Genomic DNA, 16,410 nt, shown 5'->3' on the forward strand with positions numbered 1-16,410 from the left:
TGCCAGGTAGTCTATCTTGGAGAAGGAAAACTCCACTACTCAACCTACAGCCTTATGGTTGCTGTAATCATCACAGCTCGCTGTGCCATTAGGCCAGTCCCCTGGCCTAAAGAGTAGAATCAGTCTGCACACACCAATCATCATTATAAATTCACGCAGCGCAAGTAGAAGGAAAAGTCCTGCAGCAATGGAGCTCCCTTCTGATCTTCTTAAGTGGAGAACCAGCCATCATCACATGAATACATTGCAGACTGCAGCCTTTGCTTCATAAGACCATGAGACATAGAAACAAAACTAGGCTATTCAACCCATGAAGTCTGCTCCGCTATCCAATCATGGCTGATTTACTGTATTTTCTCTCTCAAGCCCATTCTGCTACTTTCACCCCTAACTCTTGACACCCTTTCTAATCAAGAACCCCATTTTTTTCCTACCTACTTATCACTTAATTTCTTTGCTACTCTCCGAGGAACCGGGATGTCTGAAACAAATGTTCCTTGGATGTGATGACCTACTTGCAATAAACTTCTCATCTGTCATCAAGTGAATAGTTAGCATATCAAATGTTAACAGATTTTGTGTGGATATTTGTTTCACACTTTGACAAAACTTGTGTGAATTAGTTCCTTTGTGGTGGTGGTGGTGGGGGGGGGGGGTTTAATTGACAATATCAGCAATACCCTAAGACTGATTTAGTACTGGTTTGCCTTTCCTATATTTTTTTCTGACTGTTTAAGGAAGTTCCACATTTAATTATAGCAGCTTTTCCCCACTACTTTACAGATGATCTTTCTGTGACTTATTGATGGATTTTTTAAACTTGACTTCTTGCTTACATTTCATAGAACATCCAACATAGAATAGTACAGCACAGTACAGGCCCTTCAGCCCACAATGTTGTGCCGATCCTTAAACCCTGCCTCCCATATAACCCCCCCCCACCTTAAATTCCTCCACATACCTGTCTAGTAGTCTCTTAAGTTTCACTAGTGTATCTGCCTCCACCACTGACTCAGGCAGTGCATTCCACGCACCAACCACTCTCTGAGTAAAAAACCTTCCTCTAATATCCCCCTTGAACTTCCCACCCCTTACCTTAAAACCATGTCCTCTTGTACTGAGCAGCGGTGCCCTGGGGAAGAGGTGCTGGCTGTTCACTCTATCTATTCCTCTTAATATCTTGTATTCCCACTCAGCCCTATCCTTTTTCTGTTGCTTAGTCGAATAATACTCCCATCTTTTGAAATATTTGTTTATATAGCATTTATACATCTTTTTCAGAGGCAACTGGCCTTTTGTGTACGTCCAATACTATTATTGTAATTCTTCTTAAAATTTGAAGATGATGGTTCGTGGAATCCATGTATGAAATCTTATTTGAGTTATAATGCACTTTATATTAGTTTTATTTTGTACATTTATGAACTTGATAAGTTGCATTATTGGAAAGTTATGGATGTCACTTACTTGTGAGGTGCTGCAAAGATTTAACAGTCTAATAGCTAGCCACTTACTTGCCGTTTAGTGCTGCAACTCCCACAGTGCTTCTTGGAGTAGACATGCTGGCAACATAGTTCCATTGACGAGCTTGTGGATCCCATCGCTCTACTGTGTTCAGGTAACTCCACCCATCATGTCCACCAACTGCGTACATTGGTCCTTCAAGTACTGCCACTCCTGAAATAAAATTGTCCACAAGCTATTTTGAAGATCAGAACATGTAATAGTTGATAGTAAATATTTGAAATAAATAAATCTAGCTATATAAAAAAAGTTTTGCATCTTGAAGAAAATGACCCAAATAAATACAACATTCTGTAATAGGAATCAGGAAGGACATCATGTTAATGTCTAAATGAAATCAATCACTGATAAAGCTAAATGATATTAAGTCAAATGGTTGAAAGTGCTGTGATGCGTTGGACCTCAATAATTTTGTCCCTTTTGCATTAAATTATATGTGCACAACATACCACATGCAGTCCATGAGCTTGGCCAGTTTGGCTCAACTGTACTTGATACCTCTGCAACATTTAGCCTGACAGGTTATACATCATTTTGCTACCCGATTCATGGCTATGACAGTGATTGTGAGAATGAGATGGACAATGGGTGCCAGCTCTCCCATAAAATCAACAGAAGCTGTGGGACAGGACTATTTAGGATAGGCCCAACTGCTTGGAAAGAAGCAGCTAGCATAATGCTAATACAGTGCCAGCAACCTGTGTTTAATTTTGCCACTATTTGCAATGAGTATATGCATTCTCCCCTTGCACACATGGGTTTCCTCCAACATTCCAAATACGTAAGATTGGTCACAATGGGTTTAAGTGATGATCAGTTTACCACTCTTACTTGTAGGTGGCGGGGGGGGGGATGGGTTTGATGTTCCCCTCTGAATGATTTTCATGTTCTTTCTCTGTTTCATGGCTATCTGGAGAAGACAAATTTTAGAGATGTATATGGATACATGCTTTGATAATAAATGAACCTTTGAACCTTTGAATTGGTCTCATTAGTCCAGAAGGGCCTGTTACTGAGCTGTATCTCTAAATAAAAATTTAAAAAATACAATAAAATAAAATAAAAATTATGTCATTTGGCTGAAAGCTATAGGGGAAAGATGACTCTCCATGTCCTTCATTCTGTCCCTAGTGCAAAGCAAGGTCCAAGAATATATTGGGCCCAGTCTGATCTTCCAAATTAACATCAGGCTCTAAACCCCATAGCATAATATCAGTGGATACAACTCCATTACCTAGCTCTGATAGAAGGTCATCAACCTACCCTGGTAATTCTTTTCCTCTCCCATAGATGTTGAGTAGTTTGTAACTTACGCAAGGTGTTGAAGTGGATAGCAAGATGCCAAAGACCACTGGAGGTGGCTTGAGGGAGCAATGGAGCAGCAGGGTCCAGCTCAATGAGGAGGAGGTGAGTGGAGCAGTGTGAATCAGGGCATTAGTGTCTTTAAAAATGAATAAAAATATAAACAGGTATGTTTGATTGAAATAAGAGGTTTCTCATGAGTGACCTCAGAAGTTCAAAGTTCAAAGTAAATTTTAGATCAAAGTACATATATGCCACCATGTACAACCCTGAGATTAATTTTCTTGCAGGCATACACAGTAACTCCACATACACTATAGAATCAATGAAAGGCTGCATCCAACAAGATAAATAAACAACCAATGTGCTAAAGTCGATAAACTGCAAATACAAAAGGAAAAAAAAGCAATAAATATCGATGACATGAAGAGCCCTTGAAAGTGAGTCCATAATTTGGTTTGTAAATCTTGCCCTCTCCACAAAACATTTGCATTTGTACACCACTAGTTTACTCTAGTAATTAAGTGCTGAATTTCTATCATCATGGATGATATTTGAAAGGTGAGCTAGTTCTTTACAAATGTAATTTCATGCTTACAATGAACAATTCATCTTATTTGAACAATCATCCATATTAATGTAACACCAGCAGGAAAGTCAAGGTATGAATGTTCATTGACTATTCAATATTTGGGAAATATATCATCATGATACTATTATGATAACTATGCATAATACTTAACTATTGTAATACTTAACCACAGTGGGGAAAAGAGCACTTTGTACAGCACAGCTATTCACTGCTTCAGCGATGTAGCTGGAAAGAATGACAACTCCAACTTATCATGACAATGAACAAAATCCACATAATAAAATAAATCACTCAGCAGTACTTGATGTATTAATGTGAATATTGGACAGTTGTACTAATTGATTGATATATTAAAGAAAAACAAATGACTACTGCATTTCCTTTTTGATTCTGAGTGTTCCCATCCAATCAGTATATTAGAGCCATCAGTCATCGGAAGTCTTTTTCAACATCTATGGTTATAAATTATTGATCTTTTAGAGAAAACTACATTATTCATGTATCATAAGCTGTCTTCTCTATTTGCCATTACCTTCCTTCTGTTACATCCCACAAAGATAAATCATTTTACAACAAAATAGATGATCTAGTCATTACCTTATTGTTATTTGAGGAATGTTGTTGTGCTAAATCGACAGTATATTTCTGCCATTATGATCATGCACAGGCTTCTAAGATTTTCTGAGTTTTGGAAATCTTTAGGCCATGAATTTTTGATATAAAATTGAGGTATATTCATGTTTTGGTTTGAGCCTGCATTGAACTCAACATCCCCTGTTGTGTTATGTCACAATGCATAATGTTTCAAATAATGCTCTGTTCCATTTCTGAAACACAAGGCAAAACCTGAAACAAAGCATTTACCTATTGTAATTCTTAAGAGTAACCCATGCAGCACCTCATTTGCAGATAACAATGGATTATTGGATATTGATAATGCAAAACAAAAATCAATGAATGCCAGACACGTAAAATAAAACAAAAGTGTATGAAAACTTCAGCAGGGCAGCGAGCAAAAAATAGATGCTTTAGAATAACAACGTTTCATCAGCAATTTCTGAAGAACTGCCATTGGCCATAAACATTAGCTCAAAAGATCAAATAATAAAAAATTTTCTGTTTCCATCTACATTTTCACTTATATGGATCAATTTAATTCCCAGCGTACTGGATACATTGTCTAGGTCTTATGAACATTTCACCTACCTGATTTGCAGATACTGGTCTTAATTATATTTTTGAACTAATATTTTGCTTCTGCTGCCCTAATCTAGTCTTCACATTTTCAGCAGGAAGACTAGAACGATACAATGCTGAGATACATCCTAGGGTGCGCTGGGATACACTATCAGAGCTGTAACCTGGTGTTATCGGGTGTTTTGGGTCTTTCAACATCAGACACCATCGCCCAGGCAACCCAGCCAGCATTGATCGGGCCCTGACTTGTGTGCCAGCAGCATTCAACCACAGGTCTCACTTCTTGATGCGTAGCTATCTGGAGACTCACTCAGCAGACTCTGTGGTGGTCCGGATGGCTCTTTTCTTTGCATCCCATGTGATAACAAGGAGAAAGTAGGTTCTGCACAGTGAACATCCAGTAAAGCCTCTACACCCTATCTCTTATAGGCTCACATCATGTCCTCCACTCCGGTCTCTGGCACGATTCTACCAGCTCCTGGTTTTTGACTTTCTTACGCCCAAGTGCTTCCGCATTACAGTTTTCCCAAGGCACTGACCACCTGCTTCAAGGTTTCTGACAGATTGACCATATTAGGCCTCTGGGATGATGATTTGATGAACTCAGAGAATTTTAATTGCTTGCCAAGATTAACTTTCAATTGGCAGTCAGGTTAATTTATGTAGGAGTTATTGTACCTTTTCTAGATTTAGTGACTTGATCTTGATTCTATGAAGCTTACTTGAAACCAAGTAAAGCAAAGAATATTCGATATATATATAAAACTTATCTCATGAACCATTTCTAAGTACATATCTTATATCCTAGCTTTAGAAATCCGAGCATGTTTTAAGTTTGGTGGTTATCATATATCATAGTTCTCTGATGTGTTAGTGAAGAAGACACAACATAAGAAGTAAGGTAAAATTTATTCTCCAATTCTGCTGTATTTTATACTATCTTACGGCATTCTTTAACTGGCCAATAGGAAGTGATCAAGTGCTTTGTTCTGTTTAAGAAAGAGCTTGTGGCAGAATCCATCCTGTGCTGCAAGCGTATTTAAAAACAAATGTATTGGCACACAATTGCTGATAAATAGCGCCACCAATATACTATATTAAATATGGCCCTTCAATTTTATTTTAACTATTGTCACACAAGTCACTTGCCCTTTCCTAAACATGAAGTATAAATCTAATATCTGATTTCATCAAATTCATCTGCAGAGAGCACATCAAGAATGTAGCAACAAATGCTATAGGATATATAATTTTATGGGCACTGCAAATTAAGTAGGTTAATTTTATGACATGTTTCTGGCATAGAGCTTGACATACTGGGAGTACATAACTAGGGATCTGAGTGTGTTCAAAAATATTTGTGCCTACTGATTTTTATATCTGAATCCTCAATATTTATTTCCTCTCTGGGAAGGTATGTGCCAGGACTGTGAATGTTAAAGTATATACTGCAGAGAGCATATTTCAAGTTGCTCTTTACAGTTTAGCAGTGTAATGGCATAATTGATAAGCTTCCTGGTTAAAAGTAAGCTATATTAGAATGTCATATCAAATTGAATTTGGAAATACAACAATCTGGATTTTCCAAAATGATCAAAAATCAAGAGCAGTATTTACCTTTTTCACTTTAAATTTACAGGATTGAGACTGCAAATCTCGTACAGTTAGTTTTTAATGATAAAGAGAGATTGTTAGGCAGTGATTAACACTTGTAAAGCCTTTAAAATTGCAAATCTGAAAGAACAGATAAGCTCTGATTTTACTTCATAGTCTAGAACAAGAGCAACCTATGGATTGAGATACTTTCATGCGAATTTTCTGAAGAAACTGGGGAAAATGAGACACTTTATATAATGTCATACTTAACAATACAACTACCCAATACTCGGCCTGAAACACCGACTCTACCTCTTCCTAGAGATGCTGCCTGGCCTGCTGCATTCACCAGCAACTTTGATGTGTGTTACCCAATACTCTGTGCCCAGTTTACATTTTAGAAGAGAGGAGTGTCATTCATCTCAGTAACATTTTAACTGGAAAATCTGATTACATCTGGAAAATTTAAAGCGAATCTTTAAAAGAAAGTAATTTTGCCCATGAAACAAATTTAATGTGAAATGCAAGAAAAAAATGAAGACAAGGAGAAAATGTTTGAAAATCTTTTACTGACTGAGAAGTAGGCATGCCACAATTCTCTGATACAAGGTCCAAGTAAGGCAATGATGCTTTATTCCAAATCATAAAGATGTACACCTGGCCGCCATGAGAAGATATTTTAAAATGTTGGTGTCAATTTAACTTAAATGTCGTGTCTTCTAAACATGAACATTACGGGTGAAGACATTGAAACAGAGTGTAAGAAACAGAGGAAGGTGTATGACATATAACTCCACAGACTTGCTTTACAATTCAGTCAAATCGTGACCAACCTATTGCAAATCCACTTTCCTTCATCCACAGGTCCACAGGTCCATAGATCCACAGATCCACAGGTCCACAGGTCCTTTGTTCCCCTTAGTTTACAGAAGTCCAATGATCTTTTGCTTAAAGATACCCAGTGACTGAGCATCCACAATCCAGAGAGGAAGGGAATTAAAAGATTTACCATCCTCTGAAGAAAGAATTTTCTCCCTGACTGATCCTTTATCCTGTGATTATACCCCCAGTTCCAGAACAAGTAGAATAAACTGTCTCAGTACCTGCCCTGCCAAAACTTCTTAAAACCTTGTATGTGATGAACATTAATAAGTTCAGGCCAGATTTATACAATCTCTCTTTATAGGACAATCCCATTATCCTCAGGATCAACCTGGTAAATCTATGTCAAAGTAACTACATCCTTCTTTAAAGCACATAGATAAATCGACAAACAGCGATCTAAACATGGCCTCACCCAAAGCTTTGTAGGATTTAAATAAGATTTCCTTACATCTATGCCTCTTCTTAACTGTGTGCTGGACTTGCAGGTTTACTCTCTGCAGCAAAACCAAGGCCCCTCAGTATACCAATATTAATTCTTTTCAGATTCTTTTCATTAAAGCATTTTATCTCTTATCTTCCCACATTATACTCCATCTGCTCACTTGTCTGAATCAGTTTGTGTGCTTTTACAGACTCCTTGACCCCTTGTTGAAGTTCAATTTCACTCCTAGCTGTGCATTATCAACAAAATTAGTTAAAGCAACAGTATAATATATCCAGTGTTAATTGTTAAATAATGTAGGGCCCACTACCTGTGGTGTCTTCTTCTGACAATCTGACACACTGAACATAACTTATTTATTCCTACTCTCCATGCTGTGACCTTTCTTAAAGTCTCTATCCACGCTAATGATGCTCCCACCCTGCTGAGCTCTTATTTCATGTACAACCTGAGGGGTAACCTTTTCACACAGAGATTGGGATGTGCCAGAGGAAATGGTTGAGGCAGCTTAGATAGAAACATTTAAAGGCATTTAGTTCTTTGTGCCACATGTAAATCTGCTATGCTTTGCAAAGTTATGCTCCATAAGAACATATAAAATTGAGTAGTGTTGTTCGTTCTTCATCAAAAGGGATGTTAAGTTCAAAAGTTTGTAAATAATTTTTAAAAATATTTCTTACCTAGTCCATGTCTATGAGTGGACATTGGTTGCATTATTGACCAAATTTTGGCTATCGGATTGTAACATTCAACAGTGTTGGATGTCTTTAATCCATCTCTTCCACCAACGACGTACAGTTTATTGTCAATCACTGCCACACCAAACTGCAGACGTCTCCCATTCATTGTGCCTACTTGTATCCAGGTATTTGTCCTGAGGTCATATTTTTCCACTGTTGTGGCACCTATCAAAATAGTTGATGATAGATCTGAGAAACGATGACAATTATTAACTGTAGAATTATAAATCAGGAAGTATGAATTCAATTAAATGAATAAATTCTAACTCTTAACAAGAATTATTGTGAATTCTGGCCCCTTGTCTTTACTATCACAGCAGACAATTTTAACGTAACGTAGGTTAAGAATGTGTTTATGAATAGACAAGGGATAATTGAGGAGTATGGCTGATACACTGGACCAAGGTAGACCAAAATACCTTTCTGAAAGCACATCTCACCAATCATGGCTTTCTACTTGATATCCTCCTAATCCTATGGAGGGGAGGTTCTAATATGAATTGTGGAATCGATATGGGTAGAGCTGCGTAACACTAAGGGGCAGAAGACGCTGGTGGGAGTTGTGTACAGGCCACCTAACAGTAGTAGTGAGGTCGGAGATGGTATTAAACAGGAAATTAGAAATGTGTGCAATAAAGGAACAGCAGTTATAATGGGTGACTTCAATCTACATGTAGATTGGGTGAACCAAATTGGTAAAGGTGCTGAGGAAGAGGATTTCTTGGAATGTATGCGGGATGGTTTTTTGAACCAACATGTCGAGGAACCAACTGGAGAGCAGGCTATTCTGGACTGGGTTTTGAGCAATGAGGAAGGGTTAATTAGCAATCTTGTCGTGAGAGGCCCCTTGGGTAAGAGTGACCATAATATGGTGGAATTCTTCATTAAGATGGAGAGTGACATAGTTAATTCAGAAACAAAGGTTCTGAACTTAAAGAGGGGTAACTTTGAAGGTATGAGACGTGAATTAGCTAAGATAGACTGGCAAATGACACTTAAAGGATTGACGGTGGATATGCAATGGCAAGCATTTAAAGGTTGCATGAATGAACTATAACAATTGTTCATCCCAGTTTGGCAAAAGAATAAATCAAGGAAGGTAGTGCACCCATGGCTGACAAGAGAAATTAGGGATAGTATCAATTTCAAAGAAGAAGCATACAAATTAGCCAGAAAAAGTGGCTCACCTGAGGACTGGGATAAATTCAGAGTTCAGCAGAGGAGGACAAAGGGCTTAATTAGGAAGGAGAAAAAAGATTATGAGAGAAAACTGACAGGGAACATAAAAGCTGACTGTAAAAGCTTTTATAGATATGTAAAAAGGAAAAGACTGGTAAAGACAAATGTGGGTCCCCTACAGACAGATACAGGTGAATTGATTATGGGGAGCAAGGACATGGCAGACCAATTGAATAATTACTTTGGTTCTGTCTTCACTAAGGAGGACATAAATAATCTTCCAGAAATAGTAGGGGACAGAGGGTCCAGTGAGATGGAGGAACTGAGCGAAATACATGTTAGTAGGGAAGTGGTGTTAGGTAAATTGAAGGGATTGAAGGCAGATAAATCCCCAGGGCCAGATGGTCTGCATCCTAGAGTGCTTAAGGAAGTACCCCAAGAAATAGTGGATGCATTAGTGATAATTTTTCAAAACTCGTTAGATTCTGGACTAGTTCCTGAGGATTGGAGGGTGGCTAATGTAACCCCACTTTTTAAAAAAGGAGGGAGAGAGAAACCAGGGAATTATAGACCGGTTAGCCTAATGTCGGTGGTGGGGAAACTGCTGGAGTCAGTTATCAAAGCTGTGATAACAGCACATTTGGAAAGCAGTGAAATCATTGGACAAAGTCAGCATGGATTTGTGAAAGGAAAATCATGTCTGACGAATCTCATAGAATTTTTTGAGGATGTAACTAGTAGAGTGGATAAGGGGATAACCAGTGGATGTGGTATATTTGGATTTTCAAAAGGCTTTTGACAAGGTCCCACACAGGAGATTAGTGTGCAAACTTAAAGCACACGGTATTGGGGGTAAGGTATTGATGTGGATGGAGAATTGGTTAGCACACAGGAAGCAAAGAGTGGGAATAAACGGGACCTTTTCAGAATGGCAGGCGGTGACTAGTGGGATACCGCAAGGCTCAGTGCTGGGACCCCAGTTGTTTACAATATATATTAATGACTTGGATGAGGGAATTAAATGCAGCATCTCCAAGTTTGTGGATGACACGAAGCTGGGTGGCAGTGTTAGCTGTGAGGAGGATGCTAAGAGGATGCAGGGTGACTTGGATAGGTTGGGTGAGTGGGCAAATTCATGGCAGATGCAATTTAATGTGGATAAATGTGAAGTTATCCACTTTGGTGGCAAAAATAGGAAAACAGATTATTATCTGAATGGTGGCCGATTAAGAAAAGGGGAGGTGCAACGAGACCTGGATGTCATTATACACCAGTCATTGAAAGTGGGCATGCAGGTACAGCAGGCGGTGAAAAAGGCAAATGGTATGCTGGCATTTATAGCGAGAGGATTTGAGTACAGGAGCAGGGAGGTACTACTGCAGTTATACAAGGCCTTGGTGAGACCACACCTGGAGTATTGTGTGCAGTTTTGGTCCCCTAATCTGAGGAAAGACATCCTTGCCATAGAGGGAGTACAAAGAAGGTTCACCAGATCGATTCCTGGGATGGCAGGACTTTCATATGAAGAAAGACTGGATGAACTGGGCTTGTACTCGTTGGAATTTAGAAGATTGAGGGGGGGATCTGATTGAAACGTATAAAATCCTCAAGGGATTGGACAGGCTAGATGCAGGAAGATTGTTCCCGATGTTGGGGAAGTCCAGAACGAGGGGTCACAGTTTGAGGATAAAGGGGAAGCCTTTTAGGACCGAGATTAGGAAAAACTTCTTCACACAAAGAGTGGTGAATCTGTGGAATTCTCTGCCACAGAAAACAGTTGAGGCCAGTTCATTGGCTATATTTAAGAGGGAGTTAGATATGGCCCTTGTGGCTACGGGGATCAGGGGGTATGGAGGGAAGGCTGGGGCGGGGTTCTGAGTTGGATGATCAGCCATGATCATAATAAATGGCGGTGCAGGCTTGAAGGGCCGAAAGGCCTACTCCTGCACCTATTTTCTATGTTTCTATGTCTATGTTTCTATGTGACCAATTGTGGAGACATAAAATAGCAGCCAAGTGTTTGATTGCAGTAATTGAGGGAAGAGAACACAGATGTCAGATCAAAGTTAAGGGTCTTTTTGGAAGGCTGAACAATAATTTTCCTCAAATATGCATTCCCATTTCATCCCCTGAGCAGAGGAATATCCATGAAACTCCAGAAGGCATTGGAGAGAGGATGAAATAACATCTAAAATGAAAATAAGTAGAAAATAGCCATTTCTAAATAGTCAATTAAAATTATCCTACAAAGGAAAGTGTCTTGATGTCATTTGTAGGGCTGTCATGAAAAAAATTGCAAGGAAGTTTTAATTCTTTACACATTAGCCATCTTATGTTCAATGGATGCTTCAGTTTCCTTTTTATTTTTACCCTTGTTAGTATCCATTCCTCCTACTGCATAAAGTGCTCCAACTGTTGATTTTCTTGGTTTTGTTCTGGGACTTTGCATCATGGGTCGTCGCTCTGGCAACAAATGATACCTCATAGCTTCCATAAGGAGTTTTTGGCATTCCAAGTCATCAGCAAACATCGGATTATTTTCCAAATCAGCCAACAGCTAGAATAAATAGAATTCATCAGTCACTATAGGTCATAAAACATGTTATGTTATTTCAGAAAATGATTCACACTCTGTTTTTATTTTTTTCCAAGTTCTCCAATTTGCAGTGGGCTGCAAATATTATTGTGATAATAATTTAAATCATTAACTGTCTATGGATGTGTTCATATTAGATATGGCAGTTTAACAGAATCTGACAGTATAACTCATGACAGAAATTCAGCCATAGAAATTAGGCCTGTGTGATTTTAAATCTCAAGCCTCATTTGATCTTAATTTTCCACCTCAGAAGTAATTGGAAAATAAAGCTGCTGGGATCACTTGAATGGGCAATGGGACTTGCTCTAACGGGGATTTAAAATACTTGCAGTTGGGGTGGGGGAGACGTGAGACGGTGGTAGATGAGACTTAATTTGCCCTACAAGACCTGAGGAAAACAACTGTTCTTCACATCAGAAAGAAAGTACTTAAGAGATTGCCTACTTCTGTTTCTAGGCCTGCCATTATGATAGCAACTGACTCACTCTGATAACAAGAACAGATCCTTTGCTATTGAGCCAACAGAGGAAAATGGAGATTGGGAATATTCATCGGAATATTAGCGATATATTGAATAAGGTTACTATTACTTAATACAGTGCCAAATGCTTTCGGTAAAGTCTGTAGGAGCCATTTTGTGTTTTCCTTTACCTGTGGGGAGAGTAATGGTAGTCTAATGTAAGACAAGAGCATTGCAAGATCCTGTTGCCTTTTGTGTAGCTCATGCTTTACCCACATCATCAGAGCTTGGAATATGGTCTCCTCATCAGGAACATTAATATCATCACTCGCAAGGATCTTCTCAATCTCACTGGCGGGGAGCAGAAGGAACTCTTGATTCTTAATCACTTCCATGAAGTGTTCCTGTGATCAAGTCAACAAAACAATGATTGGTGTTAACAAATATACTTTATTATAAGGTATTTATAAGATATAATTTATTATAAGTCAATATTATGGGATATAATTTATGATAAGACAAATATAAGTTATAATTTGTGAACAAATGTATATAATTCTCGTTACATGTTAAAGTAAATCATGATTGGATAATGAAATTCCTGTTTGAATACTATGGTAGTTATTTGTTTCAATGTCTTAGCTGTTAATCCGGCATTATTTGCTAAAGTTTTGAAGCCCGTCGCACATGAAATTAACTCTCATTGCATTGAGAGCTCAACTAGTGATGGCAAGATCATTTCAATGTTTTAGGAGCCACAACTTAGCGATTTTGAAGCTGTAGAAAATTTCTGCCAATTAGTCCTTCCTAAAACAAGCCTCCTATTAGCTGATGATTCATCCCATCTCTGATAAAGAAATGCTGCAGAATTTTTCCGTTAAACCATGGATATAAAGTAAAACAAAATGCCACAGTCAGCAAGTCAAGCAGTATCTGTAGAAAGAGAAACAAGCTTGACATTTCAGATGTGAGTCTAGGGAAGAGAGAAAACAGGTTAATTCTCAGCAGCATTGAAGGCTGGATAGAACAAAGGGAAAATTCATCACAAGGAGAGATTAAATGTTATTGTGTCAGACAAGCAAATCATGTTTCTATATCTGCAACATTTTGCTAATAGCAGGCAAGACTAATGTACAGGGAAAAACTGAACCAAATAAAAGATGGATGACTGGCAGAAATGGCTAGTTCTGATACAGGCAGAAAAAAAATTCAGTTACCTAAAGTTAGAGAATTTGATATTGAGGCTCTTTTTTTCCCTCCCTCCCCCCCACTCCTTTCGCTAATCGGCCGGGACAGACAGGAATAGCAGGTCTCACACAGCTAACAGTACGAGCTAACGATTTAAAAAGTGTGTTTGTTTGGCGAGGTAAGTGGGTGAGTAGACTTATTTTTCCTGTTTCACTCCTGTAGAATTAGATAGCATGCCTGCAGGGTTAGTGCTTTGTTCAGGGTGTCAGATGTGGGAATCCTGGGAGACCTCCAGCCTCCCTGATGGCCACATTTGCGCCAGGTGCACCGAGATGCAGCTTCTCAGAGACCGTGTTAGGGATCTGGAGCTGCAGCTTGATGACCTACTGCTTATTAGGGAAAGTGAAGAGGTGATAGACAGGAGCTTGAGGGAGGTAGTCATCCCTAGGCTACAGGGGTCAGAAAACTCGGTCACTGTCAAGAGAGAGAAGGGAAATGCCCGGATAGTGGAGAGCACACCTGTGGCTGTCCCCCTCAGCAACAGGTATCTTGTTCTGGATGCTGTTGAGGGGGATAACCTGACAGGGACGCCCACGGTGACCGGGTCTCTGGCACTGAGCCTGGCGCTGTTGTGCAGGAGAGAAGGAGGGAGAAGAGAAATGCGGTAGTTGTAGGGGATTCCATAGTCAGGGGAACAGACAGGAGATTCTGTGAGTCTGATAGAGATACCCGCATGGTGTGTTGCCTCCCAGGTGCCAGGGTACGGGATGTCTCGGATCGGGTCCTGAATATTCTGAAGGGGGAGGGTTTTGTCTTGGTACATGTTGGTGCCAATGACATAGATAGGACAAAGGAGGAGGTCCTGAAGAGAGATTTCCAGAAGTTAGGAAAGAAGCTGAGAAGCAGGACCTCCAGGGTAGTAATCTCGGGATTGCTGCTTGTGCCACGTGCTAGCGAGGGCAAGAATAGTAGGATCAGGCAGATGAATGCGTGGCTGAGAGACTGGTGTAGGGGGCAGGGCTTCAGATTCTTGGATAATTAGGATCTCTTCTGGGGGAAGTATGACCAGTTCAAAAAGGACTGGTTACACCTGAACCCAAAGGGGACCAATATCCTGGCGGGAAAGTTTAATAGAGCTGTTAGGGAGGGTTTAAACTAATTTGGCAGGGGGATGGGAACCAGAATGACAGAGCGGAGGAAAGGGAAAACATAAGTAAATCTAAGATAGTGAGCAGTAAAGATGTCAGGAAAGTCAGGCAGGTGATGGGGCAAATTTATAGCCATTGGAATGAGTTGCAGTGTAATAAAGTTGCAGTGAAATCAAAGCAAAAAGTATCAAATACAGGTCTTAAGGTGTTATACTTAAATGCCCACAGCATAAGGAATAAGGTGGATGATCTTGTCATACAGCTACAGATTGGTAGGTATGATATTGTGGCCATCACTGAGACCCGGCTAAAGGATGCATGTCTCTGGGAGCTGAACGCCCAAGGATACACGGTATATCGGAAGGATAGGAAGGTAGGCAGAGGGGGAGGCGTGGCTTTATTGGTAAGAAATGATATTAAATCATTAGAAGGAGGTTATATAGGATCGGAAGGTGCAGAAACTTTATGGATTGAGCTAAGGAATAGCAGGGGTAAAAGGACCCTGATGGCAGTTATTTATAGGCCTCCAAACAGCTGCAGGGATGTGGACTACAAATTACAACTGGAAATAGAAAAGTCTTGTCAGAAGGGCACTGTTATGATAATTGTGGGGGATTTTAACATGCGAGTGGATTGGCAAAATCAGGTCAGCACTGGATCTCAAGAGAGAGAATTTGTAGAATGTCTGCGAGATGGCTTTTTAGAACAGCTTGCTGTTGAGCCCACTAGGGGATCGGCTGTACTGAATTGGGTATTGTGTAATGAACCAGAGGTGATTAGAGAGATTGAGGTGAAGGAACCCTTAGGAGACAGTGATCATAACATGATTGAGTTCACTGTGAAATTAGAAAAAGAGAAGCCGAAATCTGATGTGTCGGTGTTTCAGTGGAGTAAAGGAAATTACAGTGGCATGAGAGAGGAACTGGCCAAAGTTGACTGGAAAGGGACACTGGCGGGAAAGACTGCAGAGCAACAGTGGCTGGAGTTTATGCGAGAAGTGAGGAAGATGTAAGACAGGTATATTCCAAAAACGAAGAAATTTTCAAATGGAAAAAGGATGCAACCGTGGTTGACAAGAGAAGTCAAAGCCAAAGTTAAAGCAAAGGAGAGGGCATACAAGGAAGCAAAAATTAGTGGGAAGACAGAGGATTGGGAAGTTTTTAAAACCTTACAAAAGGAAACCAAGAAGGTCACTAAGAGGGAAAAGATTAACTATGAAAGGAAGCTAGCAAATAATATCAAAGAGGATGCTAAAAGCTTTTTCAAGTATATAAAGAGTAAAAGACAGGTGAGAGTAGATATAGGACCAATAGAAAATGATGCTGGAGAAATTGTAATGGGAGATAAGGAGATGGCAGAGTAACTGAACGAGCATTTTGCATCTGTCTTCACGCAGGAAGACATCAGCAGTATACCGGACACCCAAGGGTGGCAGGGAAGAGAAGTGTGCACAGTCACAATTACGACAGAGAAAGTACTCAGGAAGCTGAATAGTCTGAAGGTAGATAAATCTCCCGGACCAGATGGAATGCACCCACGTGTTCTGAAGTAAGTAGCT

At 39.6% G+C, this 16,410-nt stretch overlaps 1 protein-coding gene across 5 annotated transcripts in view; it reads right to left on the reverse strand.

The window, feature by feature from the left end:
* LOC140204132 (kelch-like protein 4) overlaps positions 1-16,410 on the reverse strand; it is a 401,566-nt gene that overhangs the window by 20,187 nt on the left and 364,969 nt on the right. For all 5 annotated transcript variants that reach the window (XM_072270528.1, XM_072270523.1, XM_072270525.1 and 2 more), the window contains 4 exons: positions 12,708-12,920; positions 11,828-12,014; positions 8,219-8,443; positions 1,515-1,677 (listed from right to left, as the gene is read on the reverse strand). In XM_072270528.1, coding sequence (XP_072126629.1) covers positions 1,515-1,677; positions 8,219-8,443; positions 11,828-12,014; positions 12,708-12,920 — 788 coding nt within the window. The remainder of the gene's footprint in view (positions 1-1,514; positions 1,678-8,218; positions 8,444-11,827; positions 12,015-12,707; positions 12,921-16,410) is intronic.

The sequence above is a fragment of the Mobula birostris genome, chromosome 10, assembly GCF_030028105.1.
Source record: "Mobula birostris isolate sMobBir1 chromosome 10, sMobBir1.hap1, whole genome shotgun sequence".
NCBI classification, from domain to species: Eukaryota; Metazoa; Chordata; class Chondrichthyes; order Myliobatiformes; family Myliobatidae; genus Mobula; species Mobula birostris.